The 15,439-nt window shown below is 45.3% G+C and overlaps 1 protein-coding gene across 2 annotated transcripts in view; it reads left to right on the top strand.

The window, feature by feature from the left end:
• Positions 1-15,439, top strand: part of LOC102570188 (transient receptor potential cation channel subfamily V member 6) — a 63,107-nt gene that overhangs the window by 27,155 nt on the left and 20,513 nt on the right. For both annotated transcript variants that reach the window (XM_006271798.3, XM_019488527.2), the window contains exons 2-4: positions 11,951-12,048; positions 12,280-12,402; positions 14,759-14,899. In XM_006271798.3, coding sequence (XP_006271860.2) covers positions 11,951-12,048; positions 12,280-12,402; positions 14,759-14,899 — 362 coding nt within the window. The remainder of the gene's footprint in view (positions 1-11,950; positions 12,049-12,279; positions 12,403-14,758; positions 14,900-15,439) is intronic.

The following is a 15,439-nucleotide window of genomic DNA, read 5'->3' as shown; positions in this document are numbered from 1 at the left end:
GGGCTGGAGGGGCATAGTGCTGGGCCTTGCTGTGGGGCGGGGGGTGGGGAGGGGGAAGCCAGCCATAGGAAGCCCTTGGTGGCTTTTTTCCCCAGCAGTACAGAGCACCTGTGGCAGGTGTTCTCAGTTGTGTGCACTGCAAGCAAACCCTCCGCCCTTTAGATTGTGCTTGTATGGGAGGGTCTGGCCAGGGCTTGAGCAGGGGCTGGACTAGACACTAGAGGACCTCTAGAGGTGCCTGCCAGCCCTGCTTTTCTGTAATTTCCCCCTCCCTCCCCACCTTCACCTTAGGCCTGGCTCTGGGGTGTGGCCATGCCCCCACTCTCGCTGCTCGAGCATCAAATGGGGGCGGGGAGGGAGAAAAGCCAGACAGACCCAGGCTGGGGTCCTCTGCCAGTGGGAGCTGGGAGATAGGGAAGATTAACCCCTGCTACCCCTCAGGTTACCTACGTCTGACCATATCCGTGTCCCCGCCCCTGCCTCTGCTGAGGGGGATGCTTTGGAGCAGGGTTTACCATCTCCACACCCACCCCACCCCCTTCTCAGCCAGCCAGAGCAGTGATAGTGCTCTGGCTAGGGAGGAGAGGGTTGGGGCCAACCCTGCTCTCTTGGAGCAGACAGCTCAGCCCAACCTAGCCTAGTCTAGAGCTGCAAAGCATCCTGGGATGCTGGGGGACTGTGAGTTAACTTAGAGCAGGAAGGGGTCTGGGACAGAAGTTCTATAAACCAGTTTGACCTAAATCAGTTAAGTCTGATACTATATTCAACCAGGTTTATCTTAAACCAGTTTCAGCCATTTTAAAAGTGGTTTATGTGCTCTGAAGTTCTGTTCTGTTACAGGTTTAAGCTGGTTTCTGATCACTTAAACTGGTTTATGTGTAACTTCTGTCCCTAGCTTAAGTCAATTAACTTATTCTTGATCTATATCAGTGTAACTGAGAGAAGACTGAGGTATTTAACCATGTTAGTCTGAACTCAGACAGAAGGCAGGGTAGAGTTAGGTTAACTAAACCAAAGAGGCAGAGGCTTTCATGAGCTTGAGTTCACTTTATACAATGTTGTCCTTTCATTTATTTACATAGAAGATATGTTTTTAATGGCCAGCCTACAACCTGAGTACTGGCAGCCCAGCTTGTATTTTTCCTGCTTGCCCCTCTTTCAGATCCTATCCCTGGAAGGGCCATACACAGACTGGGAGGCTGAATCATTCTGATTCTATTCATGAACCCAGGGTGTCTCCCAAATCAGAAGAACCTGACCTGTGTCAGCCATGAGGTTCTTCAGCCCTTTCTTATTTCCTTCAGATCTCTGCTGCTGCCCTGTGGCCATTTTGTTTCATTGTGTTAGATTGGATGTCTTAAAAAAAAAAAAAAGATTGCTCCATATTTTTCTAAAAAAAACACCTTTCTAGTTTGCACTGGTTCCAAGCTGTTGAACTGGGTTTTAGGTCAGGGAAGAAAAAAGGTGTAGTTGAAAGGAGGAGGTGCAGTGATCTGAGGACCTCTCACCTTGTGCTGAGTCCTGCTGGGTGTCTCAGCATGGAGCATTTTGGCAGTTTTTATGAATTAAAAAAATATGACTGTTTTTCCTAGGTCAATTCAAATTAACTCAGATCTGTCATTTAAATATACTCCATCAAGAAACACAGACCCAGGGACCTTTATGTGGAGGGTACAACACATGTGGGTAAGGGTTCATAGTCCTGGTAGTGTTTTCACTCACTAATTTTTGCAGCTTTCTGGATTATAAATGAGGTTATAGGCACTGCAGCAACAAGCAGAGGGGCTAGAGCAGTGGTTCCTTTTTAGATTCTAAGTACTCCTTGTTAGACTCAAGGCACCATTTGGAAAGTGCCAGCTCTTAGCTTCCACTCGTTTTTGACTATGGATAGATAATAGACCAATTCTTCTGTTGCAAAGAACTCAGAAAGATTACAACAGGTCAGCCAGAATATTTCCCTAATTGAGTGGAATGAAAAATCCTTGGGTTAATCTTGTGAATCATGTGTAAGGCATCTGAACACCTTACTAGTATTAAGCAGCACTCTACAGAACCATTTAAAGGATTTAACTGCACATAGGTTGAGAAGCACTAGACTATAATGTTGGATTGTTATCAGGGAGGAAAACTTGTTCTTTTGTTGCAAAGTGTGGGGTGAACAGATCCCCCCTTCCTGTCCATGGGGTATGTTTGCAAACCATGCTGGCTGAATTTCCTGTCTCCCTGGCAGCAACTACCTGGAGGAATCTTGGGCCATCTTCCTTTACCTATATATTACTTGGGATGAGATGCAAGATAATTTGCATGCCTTCCAGCCCATCTGCAGGCTGCAGGCAGGTCTTGTTTTCTTACAGATTATACTAACATATAACTGAGCTTTTTTAAGAAACTAGATTAAAGCATTGTGATAAAGAGCCAACTAGCATGTGTGCAATACTGCCCTTTGCTGGATAACATCTGAACCACTCAGCTGTCTGCCATATACTCTGTACTTCTGCCAGCAGATTGATTCACTGCTAGCTCAAAAGGGCTTTGAGATTCAGGTAGCCTGAGGTCTTTCTCACTGTGAATGTCATAGATGGTCTGAATTTTTTACAGTCCTTGAAATATACGGTAGTTTTGTGTGAACAAACATGGAATGGCTTGCCAAACAATTCAGAGAGCTGTTCTGGCAGGGATGAGGTATCTGTTTTCTAGTAATAACTACGGTTATAAAATGCCCTTCCCCTGGCTGGAGTATTTGCAGCACTGACTATAAAACTATCCATTTGCATTTATGACTGTTGTAACCAATACAGTTTTTAAAGCAGCCCTTTGCCAATGCACTCTGGATGTTGCACAGTATAAAATAAAATATTATCATTGAAAATATTGTCAGATGCAATAAATTTATTTCCTCAATCATAATGTTAATTTATTGTTTATCATCAAATATACCAGACAATTGGAATTATCTTAGGATGCTCAACAGAGCTTGGGTGAAATGTTCACATAGGAAAAGGTTGTTGCAAGAGTTGGATCAGTGATTCGCAGTCATTTTAGACTCAAGGCTCCCCTTGAAAAATGCCACTTCTTAGTTTTCACGTGTTTTTGACTACTAAAAAATAACAGAGCAGTTCTTTTGTTGCAAAGAATCACTGGACATGTTCTGATTCTTCCTTGTGGGGTTAATTGAGAGCAAGGTACCATAATGCTGACAGGCTCATTCAAATGCAGATAAAGTCATAGAAGTATTGCTTTATGTCCAAGTTTGAGACTGATGCAAGATTATTCCACCAGACTGAAACATCTCAAGCCAAGGGTCTGCCCTGGGGAAGCTATTCCAGTCTGAGGGATTCCTCCTCACCATCTGACAGCTCACTTTTACCTCTGGAAATTATTTATCTCCCTTCCTACTATTCAAGCAATTGTAATCACCCATAAGAGTGTTCCTTATGGTAGAAAAGAGATCAAACTTACCTGCAAATGATGCTGGATAAATGTGGACCCTTGGAGTCTCTGTGGGGCTCTAGCTCCCACATCCAATGGCAAATAGTTTTGTGTTGTTCAATGTACCAAACAGGGTCTCCCTAAATTCAGGTTCAGAATACACTGCCACCATGGAGTGACCCCTTTGGCTGTCCTAGGGACATTTAATTGTTTCACTTTTCTGTTGGCAATCACTGGCCCAAGCTGTTTGTGTTGCTGACTCTGCCTTCCAGTTTGCCAGTGGACATCAATAGAAAATTACTGGCAGAGCATGTAGTGAAATAAAAGCACCTGAAATATGGCCAGGTCTGGTTTGAACATGCTTGGAGGAGGGTGGGGGGAGTGGGGAATGGCAAAGGGAGATCATAGAACCACAGAGAAGTAGGGCAGTAAAGGGTCTGGAGAGAGACAACACCAGATGCAGTTGGGTCCGGCTTTGGATCCAAACTCCATTTCACCAAAGATTAGGAATATCCAAGTGGAAGAAGGTTCTGCATCTGAGCTGTTTAATGGTCTTGTGGCAATTCTTCTCCTGCCTTGCAGCTGCTGAGGGTTCCTGTCTGCAGAATATGTATGGTAAGACAATCAGGCTGGTGAGCTTTAGCTACATCCCTACAACCCAAACACTGTTTCTCCCAGCTTGGCCTGTGACTGTGCTTCTTGAGGTGCCCACAGTCAGTGCCTGCATCTGTCTTCCAAACTGGTGAAAGCCATGACAGCAACTTCTGCACAGCACCATGCATGGTGGTGTAGGCTGTAAAGTCAGTATTGCCCTATTTTCCCTCTGTATTGGTGGGTGTATTCCTCTTCTAAGAGGCCTCAAAATAGATGATAGCAAGAGTTGTTTTCAGACATGTCTTCCCTTTTCCAGAATTCCTTCTCTTGGCATGGCAGTGAACAGGTAGAAGGTCAGTGGAGCCTCTTTGGATGGGCTGTGTTGGTTTCCAGCTGGTTCCCAGGTGTTGCTAGAGGACTGAAGCAGTTTTCCAGAGCCCTTCCCAGCCATGCTGGCAACTCAAATGAGCTGGGACGACAGGCAGGAAAAAAAGGAAAAATCCCACCTGAACCAAGTCCTTAGGAGTTGTGTTGGGTTATGTCTCAGCTGGGAAACATCTTCTTGAAACATGCCAGTAGGAGGTGTGTCAAGTGTGTCCTGCCTGTGAAATGTTTCATTCCCTGAATCACCTTAGCAGAAGCAGTGGTCAGTAGAGCTGCTTTGGGAGTTTATCTCTGTATAGATTTCCCTCGCTTTATGCAGGTTCTGTATGCACTCTTATGCAATGATCCTTTTCATACCAAAAATGTGTTATATGCAAGGTAAATTCACTCTTAAGTGATCAGTGTGGTGGAAGCCCACAATCAGCTGCTTTGTGCGGTGCATTATGGGAATGATGTGCACCAAAATGTAATCTCCTATGTGGATCTGTGCTCCTCGCTCGTTGCCTGCAACATGTGATTTTGTAGATATCATCCCCATTATGACAGTGCCCTGTGCTTGTGTGTACTGTCTGCTGTTGGTGAGTACCAAAATTGTCTTGTAAATGTAGAACTGAAAGGGACCTCATGAGGCCAGCTAGTCTAGCCCTGGGCTCAAGGCAAGATCATCCTTGACTAAACCATCCCCATCAGGTGTATGTCTAACCTGCTCTTGAAAACTTCCAGGGATGGAGATTCCACAACTTCTCTAGGGAGCCTGTTCCAATGCTTGACCACTCTCAAAGGCAGAAAGTTCTTCCTAATTTCCAATTTAAATTACTTGTGCTATAGTTTGAGGCCATTGGCCCTTATTCTGTCCCCCATGGCCACAGAGAAAAGTCTGTCTCCAGCTTCTTTATACTTATCTTCCAAGTATTGAAGACTGTTGTCAGATTCTCCCACTCAGTTTTCTCTTCTCCAGACTAAATAGTCCTACTTCTTTCAGCCTGTCTTCATAAATTGTGTATAATTTTTGTCACTCGCTTGCCGGACTCTTCACCTTCTCCTCTCTTCTTGTAGCCTGAAGTTCAGGCATTGGTTTTTCTCTTGCATTTTTCTCCCTAAAAGTCATTGCTTCAAGCAGTGTCACCTCCCCTAGGGTCGACACCATAAGGACAGTCCGGTTGTCCTCTGTCCTCTAGTGATACGAAACCCGACACCTTTATGTCCTCTATTTTATAAAGGCATCGGGTTTCGTATCACTAGAGGACAGAGAACAGAGGACAACTGGAGTGTCCTCTATGGTGTCGACCCTAGAGGGAGGTGACACTGCTTGAAGGAATGGCTTTTAGGGAGAAAAATGCTAGAGAAAAACCAATGCCTGAACTTCAGGCATAAAGGCATTGGGTTTCATATCACTAGAGGACAGAATAGCAGAAAACCAGAATGTCCTCTATGATGGCCACCCTACCTCCCTCTGAACTTCACAGACTTGCATGGACTGCAGCAGTTTCAGGTTCCTCCACTTACCCTTCAGGGAGCTGAAGCTGGAAAAGCCTGTGTTCTTTTAGAAAGTTCCCATTTCATTCCTTCCTGCCTGCTGGATGAGGAAGCTTCTTTCATCTCTAAATCCAGGGCTAGGGCTTCAAGTCACAGATAAGAGGCACTAGCAAATTTGGGGAGAAGGGGCAGGGCAGGTAGAGCTTGGTTTCTTGAAACCATCCTTATGCCTTCAGACAGCTGCAGGTCATCTGAGCCACCTCACAGGCAAGAGACCCCTGCTCATGACCTGAATTTCCATACTTTGATATATTTGGTTTTGCAGAGATTTTTCAATCTGCTCAAATATTTTTGTTTTTGGTGGTGGCATCTCTGAGGGAGCTCAAATGCATCCAACACCGAAGGCCAGCTGGCTTGCGTCAGCATTCTCTCTTTGCAATTGCCTCTTTCTCCCATTCCCCTCTATCAGAACCACAGAAACAACCTTAGTGACACCTGTGACATCTCTCTTCCTTGAATCCTATCCAGGAGTCTCAAGCTGTTTAATGGGGCTATCCAACTTTGAGCCAGTCTGGTGCTTTTCTCATGCATCTGTTGCATGTCTGGGGCTGGGAAGGGAGAATGGTGAATTCAATGGCTGGTGGATCTTTTCTTGGCGGGGAATTCTCCTGAGCAGATACCAGTATGGGATTCACTTCTGCTGCCTTCTGTTCTTTCTTCCTTCCCTGACCCTGCTCCCTTCTGGTTGTTTTCAGAGGGGGATGATATAGTGTGTCCAGTTGCTAACCCAAGAGACTTGCATCTGTTTCCAGAACAGGTTCAGCCCAGGCAATGGCAGTGTGGTGCAGACATCCAGCCTGCCCCATCCAGCACCAGCATTCCAGTTTGTGGGCTTAGTTCTTGGCCTTTTCGGGTGAGTCTGATAGATATTCATAGTAGGAAAATGTCATTGTTTTAATGACATGAGCACATGTCCCCTTAAGAGCTAAGATGAGGGATATTTGTCCATTTTACACTAAGACCACCAAAATAACACCACTGTTATCTACTGTACATAAACAATTCTGAATTCTCTCCCAGCTAGCTTTAAACTCAGGGAAAATTTGGGACTGCTATTATTTGGGAGAACGGCTTCTTTATTTGCTGTGTCCCATGCCGGGACATTACATTGACCACATCTCATCTAGATTTCAAGTTGTCTGGCTTATTAGTTGAATACAATGCTGTTTATCTCAATTGCATTTTATTTTATACTGTTGCTGAATGTCATGCTTGAGATTTTATTTTAAAATTTCTGTAAAAACATAGATGCTCTGTTTTTAGTGTTAAGATATTTTGGGTTTGTGGATGGATGGTGTTTTGGGCTGGGTTTTGGTTTTTTTAAGAACCTAAGACTTGCCATGCTGGGTGAGAGAAAGGTCCAGTCCAGCCTAGTCTCTTATCTCCAGGAATAGCATGTGTTGAGTGATACATCCCCTGTCAAACCTTCCTAGTCCCAAGCAGATGGTTACATCCCTGGCTGTGTTGTTTAATAGCCCCTGATGGACCCGTGCCCAATAAATTGGTCTAATCCCTTTTTGATTAGGCCTTCTTTATTTCATTACATACATTGCTCTCACCCTCATGCTCCTGCTTTAGTTAGCCTGAAACTAGGAGCAAAGGAAGGAATTCCTTGTCCTCGCAATAAATCCCTTAACTTATCTCTGATTCTCAATACATAGTGCTGGAGTGATGTATTCTGGAGCATAGTTTCTGTCTAGTTTTATTGTTGTCTAGCAGATTATGGGAGGGTGGGGGGTGGTGTTGCTGTTTGTTTTTTACTTACAGAGTTTTTCACAGGCAATTGTTCTATTCATTACTCAGCTCAGACTGTGTCTGCTTCAAAGCTTGTTTAAAATCTCTCCCAACCATGCAGTTGGTCCAGTAAAAGATATCCTGCCCCTCAACTATCCCTGCATCTTCAATAAGTAGCTTTCCAAAAAAGGACTGTTTTTTTCCCCTCTTCTGCGCTATGGATTACCTAATTTTGGTTGATGAAGGCATTCTTTTGACTGATGTTTGACCAAAGAAATATGTCCTGAGCTTGTCCCTTTTCTACAGATACACTATGACCATCCCTCATCAGCCCCAGAGGTGGATTGGCTGAGTTTATGGAGGCCAGAAAGAGCCCGGGGCAGGGGTCCTCAGTGGAGTTTTTTAGTTTGCTGCACCCCAAGTCATTTAAGGTGCATTACACTGCCGAATTCGCTACAGTGGCTGGAATTACTGTGCAATATGCCGCCGACACATGCAAACACCAAAACCATTAAAGTGGTGCTATGGCATTTACCCTGCTTTAAAGTGTTGAGCACACATGCCCCTTGTTTCATCTACACATGGTCCATGATATCTGCAAATATCATAAGGTGCAAATATCTGTGTGAGGGATAAATTAAGACAGAAAGTAGGGCTAATGTTTTTTCTTTAGACAAAGGGGACATTTTTCAGGTTGAGTATGGGTAGGGACCATGGAGGAAGGGTTTCCCCATTTTGGTCTGGAGCTCTGAGCTAGACATGTCTTCTAGGATTAGGTGGCTTAACTCCCAGGATCCATTTTCTTTAGTGTGTAGATGGGGACTGGGAGCTATGATGCCTCCCAACCTTTCTTTGAATGTTCCCTATAGACCTGTGGAGCAGGATGGTTGCAGAGGGTGTAGGACCCCCACTGTGTTATTGGAGCCCCTGTGTGTGCATGTGTGAAGGCTTCATTTCCCCTTGCACAGGGCAGCAGATGCTGGGCAACTGCCAGAGACCCATTCCTGGATCCTGCAAAACAATGTAGTGGGTGTTACTGCTATATGGCCTTACTTTATAAGAGGGTAGAGATTGTATGGCTCAGAAGACTGGAGAGATGGCTGCACTGGCTTGAGTGGTGTATAGCAGGTGCTGAGCAGGCTTTTCTCTTCCAGGGCACCTAGTGTTGATCTGTATCCCTCTGCTCTTCCAGCCTCGGGTTCTTCCCCACAGCTGTGTTGTGTCAAGTCAGCATTGAGGGGTAGACCCTCCCTTTCCTACTCCATTCCCTCACCTCAGACAGCTGTGCTGAAGCCCCTGTATCAGTGCTGTAGCAAGGGGGGGGGGGGGGGAAGCAAGCAGGGCATCTGCCCCCAGTGTTGAAGTGAAGGGGTGCCAACAGGCACTGCCCAGCTGGGGCAGGGTATGGGATGCAGCCATGAGAGGCTTATTTGGGGGGGTGCAGGGACAGGGGAAGGGCAGCTCCTGCTGTTGTGTGCACTCCTGGGCAAACATGGGGGGGGGGGGGGGCAAGAGCCCCCCAGATCTGTGTGCAGGGTGAGGGCAGGCTGCTGCTGTGGGCTTTGCCCTGGGTGCCAAACTGCCTTGCCACGGTACTGACCTGTATTCAGAATTACAGCCTCTTCTTTTGTTTTCTGGCTTGCTCCCGCCTGTGGTCCTGCCAATGACCTCAGCCCTGCCCTACTGTTCCTGGCCTCCTGATCATGGCTTGTTGTACCTGGGGCTGCTGGAGGTGGCTCATATGTGAAACGTGACACCGCTTGTCATTAGTACATTTCCTTGGGCTATCACCTTGTCTTACTTAAAGTTAATAAGCCACTGATGAGGAAGCTGCTTTTTGGCTTTGGCAGGCGAAGCTGGCGGGATGAGTCCATGCAGAGTCCCTGCACTGCCGTGTCTGTCTCCTCACATTTTACTTAATTACAGCAGGCGCACTGCCAACCCCTTTTTCCCTTTAGTTTTTTTATTTGCATTGACAATGGTGCCTTTATTTTCAAACATTCCAGTGTGATCATTACACTCTACATTAAGATGGAGCTTCCTTGGCAGCTAACGAGAGCTCAGGGCAGATGCAGGGTTTGGCTCTCCAATAGCTTCCTCTTTGCATTCTGGGTGTGTGGTCCAGTGGTTAGAGCAAAACTTCAGGAGCGGAGACATCTTGGGTTCTGCTTCTGGCTCTATCACTGACTTGCACAACTCATGAAATTACTCTGTGCTTCAGTTGCCAGATCTATCAACTGAGGGAATCAAGACACCACCTTCCAGAAGGTGTTCTGAGGCTTGACTCGGTGTTTTTGCAGGTCTTTACACCTCACAACTATAGGGTACTATGTAAATTTAAAACATCATTGTTCTGCCATTGATGTCAATGGAGTTACTCATCCCCTGAGGTAAGAGAACAAGGCTCCAGAAAGCAGACATGCAGAGTTAAAAGTTGCTGTTTTATAAGGTAATGGGCTATCACAGTCTCCCTAATCTGGCCAGGCAGATTGTTTTCAGATACTGTCATTTTCTAGAGAGTTGTTATCATAGCCACTCACCTGAAACTCAAATCACAATACTAGTTTCCCTTGCTTTATGTGGGTTCTGTATGTGAAAATTCACTCTTATATGATGACCCTTTTTATACCAAAAATTTGTTATATGCGAGGTAAATTCACTGTTATGTGATCGGTGTGGTGGAAGCCCGCAGACAGCTGCTTTGTGCAGTGCATTGTGGGAGTGACCCACACCAAAATATAGACTTGTATAGGGATCGGTGCTCCTCGCTCATTGTCTGAGACATGTGTTTCTGTAGTTGCCATCCCCATTATGACAGTGCCCTGTGCTTGTGTGTACTGTCTGCCATTGCTGTGTACCAAAATAGTCTTGTAAAAGTGGTAGAAATGGGTCTGGGGATCAGTAAAGTTGAGGTCTTTGAATGTATCCCTATTTGTTACATTGTAAAGTGAGTGCCCTTTATGCGAATTCGAGTTATGCGCTGTTTTCCAGGAACACATGTACAGCATAAAGCGAGGGAAACCTGTATGCTGCCACACAAAGCCACATCCTCTGCTGTTGAACCTCTCTCCCCAGTCTTTGGAGTCCCATATACCAAAGCCTGAAACTATTTTCATTAGGCTTGACCTATGGGAGCATTCACACTCATGCAGTGAACTCCTACAATTCTGTGTCAGGAAGCACAGGGCTCACTGTAAAAACTGAGAGTGATTCTCCAAGGCATTTCTTCTTGTATTGCTCCAGAGTCATTGTCAGCAATATAGTGGGGATATCCCCACTGGGCCACAGAACTTCTTTAGCATCTCTTGTTACAAATGCTTGCTTTTTTGCTTGCCTAGAGTGTGTGAATGGTTTCCTTTACTTATTTTACTATTCCAGCCTGCATTTCTACACTTACCCGGATTCCAAGGGCCTGCTTAGGCTGTCATTTTACACCCATGTTAATCATATTTAACTGCACAGAAATCAATGGATTTACACCTGGGCAAAACTGGCATGAGATCAGAATTGAGCCCAGAGTGTTATGCGGTGTCAATCAACTGTGCATTTCCATCTGTCAGAGAGAGATAAGCATGGTTGTTGGCCCCCTGCTTTGACAGGAGTTACTGATCCGACATACCAGACTATAACCGTAAGATTTGCAAGTGAATTTGAAATGGAAATTCAGCAGTTTGTAGTCATCCAGAGAATGGATTGAACTCCTCTTGCGTGTTCAAAAGTAGCCTGTTGGATGGGCTGTGGGCTTGGCAGCATGGGAATCAGGAGTAATTTGACACCTGCTACTTGGCAAAGTCCAAATATCAATGATTTCCAGACAAATATTATAAGTGTTGTAGAAATTACCTGGAACCATAAGTTATTAGCTGAGCCAGAATTATATTTCCTTTGTGAGTGCTGAGGTGAGGAAAGCCTGAGGAAGGGTACTGTGATAGCCAAAAGCTTGCCTATGGCTACACCAGTCGTACAGCTGGTCCAATAAAAGATATCACCCAAGAATTCTTGCTTCTTGTATTTCCTTTGTGATATCTTTTGTCAGGACTACAGTCTTTCTGAAAGTGGGCTGCACTCTCTTTACTTATACAAAGAGACTGGTCCACTGAAAGTCCACTGCTCTTGGGTGTGTGTGTCTGTCTCAGTCTGTTAACATTTCCCAGTTGCATGCAACCTTGGTAATAAAATACTGTATTCTGCTTTGAAGGCTCTTTTATTGACATGGCAGAAATCCTTTCCTATGTGTAATAAGGTGGTAAACTACCATTTTTTCTTGCTGCAGGATCTGGGAGTCTCCCCTGCTTCGAGCAGCAAAGGAGAATGATGTTCAAGCCATCCAGAAGCTGCTTGCCTGTAGTGCCTCTGATATTCATCAGAGAGGTAGGGGCCCCCCTCCACTAACTAGCAATAGGTAACCTGCAAGGAGATGAGGCCCTGGGACTGGAGGTAGGAGGTTAAAAATGTTTCCAAAACCATAGCTGAAAGTGACATTGCTAGGTTGGGAGAAAAATGGGATGCCCTGAGATTCGTTCCTTTTGGTAGAATGTCTCTCTGCGAGATTGGCAGAGGAACATATGACCCCCACAGAGATATATGACCTTCTCTGTCTAGGTGCCACAGGGGAGACAGCCCTTCATGTGGCTGCCTTGTACGATAATGTGGAGGCTGCACAGATTCTGATGGATGCTGCTCCTGATCTCATCAATGAAGCCATGACATCAGAACTCTATGCAGGTAAGAATGGCAAAGTGAGTGGGCAAGGGTCAAGAGCCCAGGCTGGGTGTGATGTGATACAGTATCTGTGCCCATGTTACATTTGTTTCCATATTCTAAAGAGCCCTTTATAAATGACCTGTTTTAGGAGTCATTTTTTACTTCTACATCACAGCACTTTCAGCACCCTTCGGTTCCTTCGATTCCCAGTAGGCCTCCAGGAACCAGAATTTATGCTATGTGCCTTTGAAATAGGTGCATGTAAAAATTCACTTTATCTTGGGAGGATAGCCTCTTACCAGCTCCCGCTCAGGGCTCAGTGAGTATGCCCTGACTCATAACTAAGCAGAGACAAGTTTTGCATGGGAAAACCTCCAAGTCTAAGTGTTGTGGGAAGTAGTATTATTTCACAGGAATATAGGACTAGAAGTGGCCTCTTGGGCTGTTGAGTCTAGTGTCCTGCAGTTTGCAGGCAACCATTTATCCAAAACGTGTCCTAAAAATCATGCACTTTAGTTCCTCACACACTACAACCACAAAGCAGCCACAAAGTGCCACAGGACAGGCAAGGGCACTGCTGATTGCCTGCCACTGAACTTATTAGATTAAGATATGTCCAGATGGTCTTAGGAAGGGGAAGGTGCCTCTCAACACAGATGCAAGGAAAAAAAAAACCCACAATCCTTTGCCAGTCTGACTTGACAGAAAAGTTCCTTCCTGACCCCAAGTCTGATAACTGGTCTGACCAAGCAGAAGATCAAGGCCCTCCAGTTCGGTATATGATAGATTCCTATGTACTGGCAGGATCACCAGGCCACCTTATCCTAAACTCCCACCTCTAGCTGTGCTCCTATGTCCAATGATTCAGAAGGAAGCGAGGAGGGAAAGTACACATGCAGAAGTCAATAAAGTGGGCAGAAGCCCATGGGATTTCCAGACACCTTTACTATGGAGATTGCAAATGCTTGACTCCTTATATCAATCCGAGAATACCGCTGTCCCGTTACACTGTCCTTTCCATAATCCTGTCAAGCTTCACCCTGAAGTGCTTCAGGTTCTTTGTCCCAACCGTGTTATGCAGAGAGTCATTCCAATCTTTGGCAGCTGATACTGGTCCATCTGCATTCGAACTGAACTTGGTACTGCAGAAAGTCAGGTTAGTGAGATCTGATACAGGAAGTGGGGAGAATCAGGGAAGAAAGTTGTCCTCTGAGTCATGCCTAACCCCACTGCCTAGTCACATGCTGTTAGGGGAATGCAGTGCTGCCCCGTGGTCTTTGAGAAGAGACGAGAAGCACAGGACATCCAGGCCTGACTATTAATCCCACTGTCTGGAGTAAATTTCAATTCGGACTTCACATTCTACCCCAGCGAGTGCTCTGTGGAACATTTCTGCACCAAGAAAGAGCAGTGGTGGTATTCTGTGCTGCTTAAGGGTTGCCCCCTCCTTCCCCAAAAAACAGGCTGCACAAAGGAGGGTGTGTGATCTAGTGGTTTGAATAGAGAACTAGGAAGTAAGTGACTTGGATTCTTGGCTGTTTGTCTGTTATTGAGCAAGTTGTTTGGTTTCCCTGGGCCTTGGTTTTTCTATCTGTAAAAGAAGGTTTATGATTTCAAGCTCCTGCACATGAGTGGAACAAGGGGTTTATTTAGTACTTTGCAAAGTATTTTGAGCTCTTCAGATAATGGAAAGTATTACAGATATGTACAATATGAGTAGGGCCACAACTAACGTTAACAAGACACCAGAACATGTAAATGAGAATTGGGAGAAGGAACTATGGTGCATGTTGTTCATATTCAACAGCAGCCAATTCCACACCTTTGGGCTAAGAAACTAAGATTGTGTTCAGGAAAAACTGGGTGCAATTCTGTTAAACTGGCCTGAATCTAAATCATTTTCCCTAAAGTCACTGTGCCATCCATGTAAATGAGATAGAGCATGGATTTTCAAAGGAACCTTCGGTAAATTAGACACTCACATGCCTCTGCAATTCCATGGGAAAGCAGTGTTTGATGCCCTTGGAAAAAACCTGTCTTTTCCCAGTTGAGTTTCTCAGTTATTCACAGTGGCCTACATGAGACACGTAATGCTCAATAGCCTAATAACACTGCGTAGTAGCACGTCACAGCACAGATAGTGCTAATATGGTACTGCACAGTCACTAAAAAGGCATTTGCTGGTGTTACTGTGCATTAACTGTAGTTACTGTGCATTTACTTAGTGCTTCATTAAGCAAGTACTAAATTAAATGTGCAGTAACTACTGGACATTAATGAACATGTAGACATGACCGGTGGGATTGGTTTCTGTAGCATCTCGGGGCCTTTTAGTGTGATGCGGATAGCACCAAAGAGATCTTTTTGTGTGTTGCAGGTGAGACGGCTCTCCACATTGCAGTGGTGAATAAGAACTTCAGCCTGGTGAAGGCAATGTTGGACAAGGGGGCTGATATCAATAACCCACGGGCCACGGGATACGTCTTCAGGCACAGCAGCCACAGCCTCATCTACTTTGGTATAGCCCCATCTGTAGACCTCTCCTGCCCCCAGATTCTTCTTCACTGTCCCATTTGGGGTTCCATGAACTATCTGGGTCTATTTCTGTCTGTTCCCTCTCTGCCATCCAGCCATCTCTCCGCTGTCAGTGAGACCTCATGTGCTGTGGAAATGCCTAGCTACAGAATGTCCAGGCAATCTGCACTCTGCCCAGAGCAGTGTTTCAGAAGTCCATTTGCCTATGTAGATGCATCCTACATCTCAGCCCTTGCAGTTGGAACTGAAGTATAAATCAATGGAGTGATGTCTGTCTGAGTCTGCAGGCAGCCTAAAACTACAGCTCTGAAAAGGACCAGTCTGGAAAAGACCAGTCATTTTAAACATGGAGCTGAGCCTGGGATCTAATTCTGGCAATGTTCACATAAGAAATGTAGCTATTTCCCTGTGGTCCATTCTAGCAGCTCCTATGCTAATCCCAAATTTTCTCAGGTTCTCAAAGTACCAGATGTCCCAACACAGAATCAGGCAGCATGCTGATGGTAATACAACCAAAGGGCAC

The sequence above is a fragment of the Alligator mississippiensis genome, chromosome 4 (genome assembly GCF_030867095.1).
Source record: "Alligator mississippiensis isolate rAllMis1 chromosome 4, rAllMis1, whole genome shotgun sequence".
Taxonomy (NCBI): Eukaryota; Metazoa; Chordata; order Crocodylia; family Alligatoridae; genus Alligator; species Alligator mississippiensis.
The sequence above is the reverse complement of the archived record's forward strand: the minus strand, read 5'-3'. Positions and strand labels throughout refer to the sequence as shown.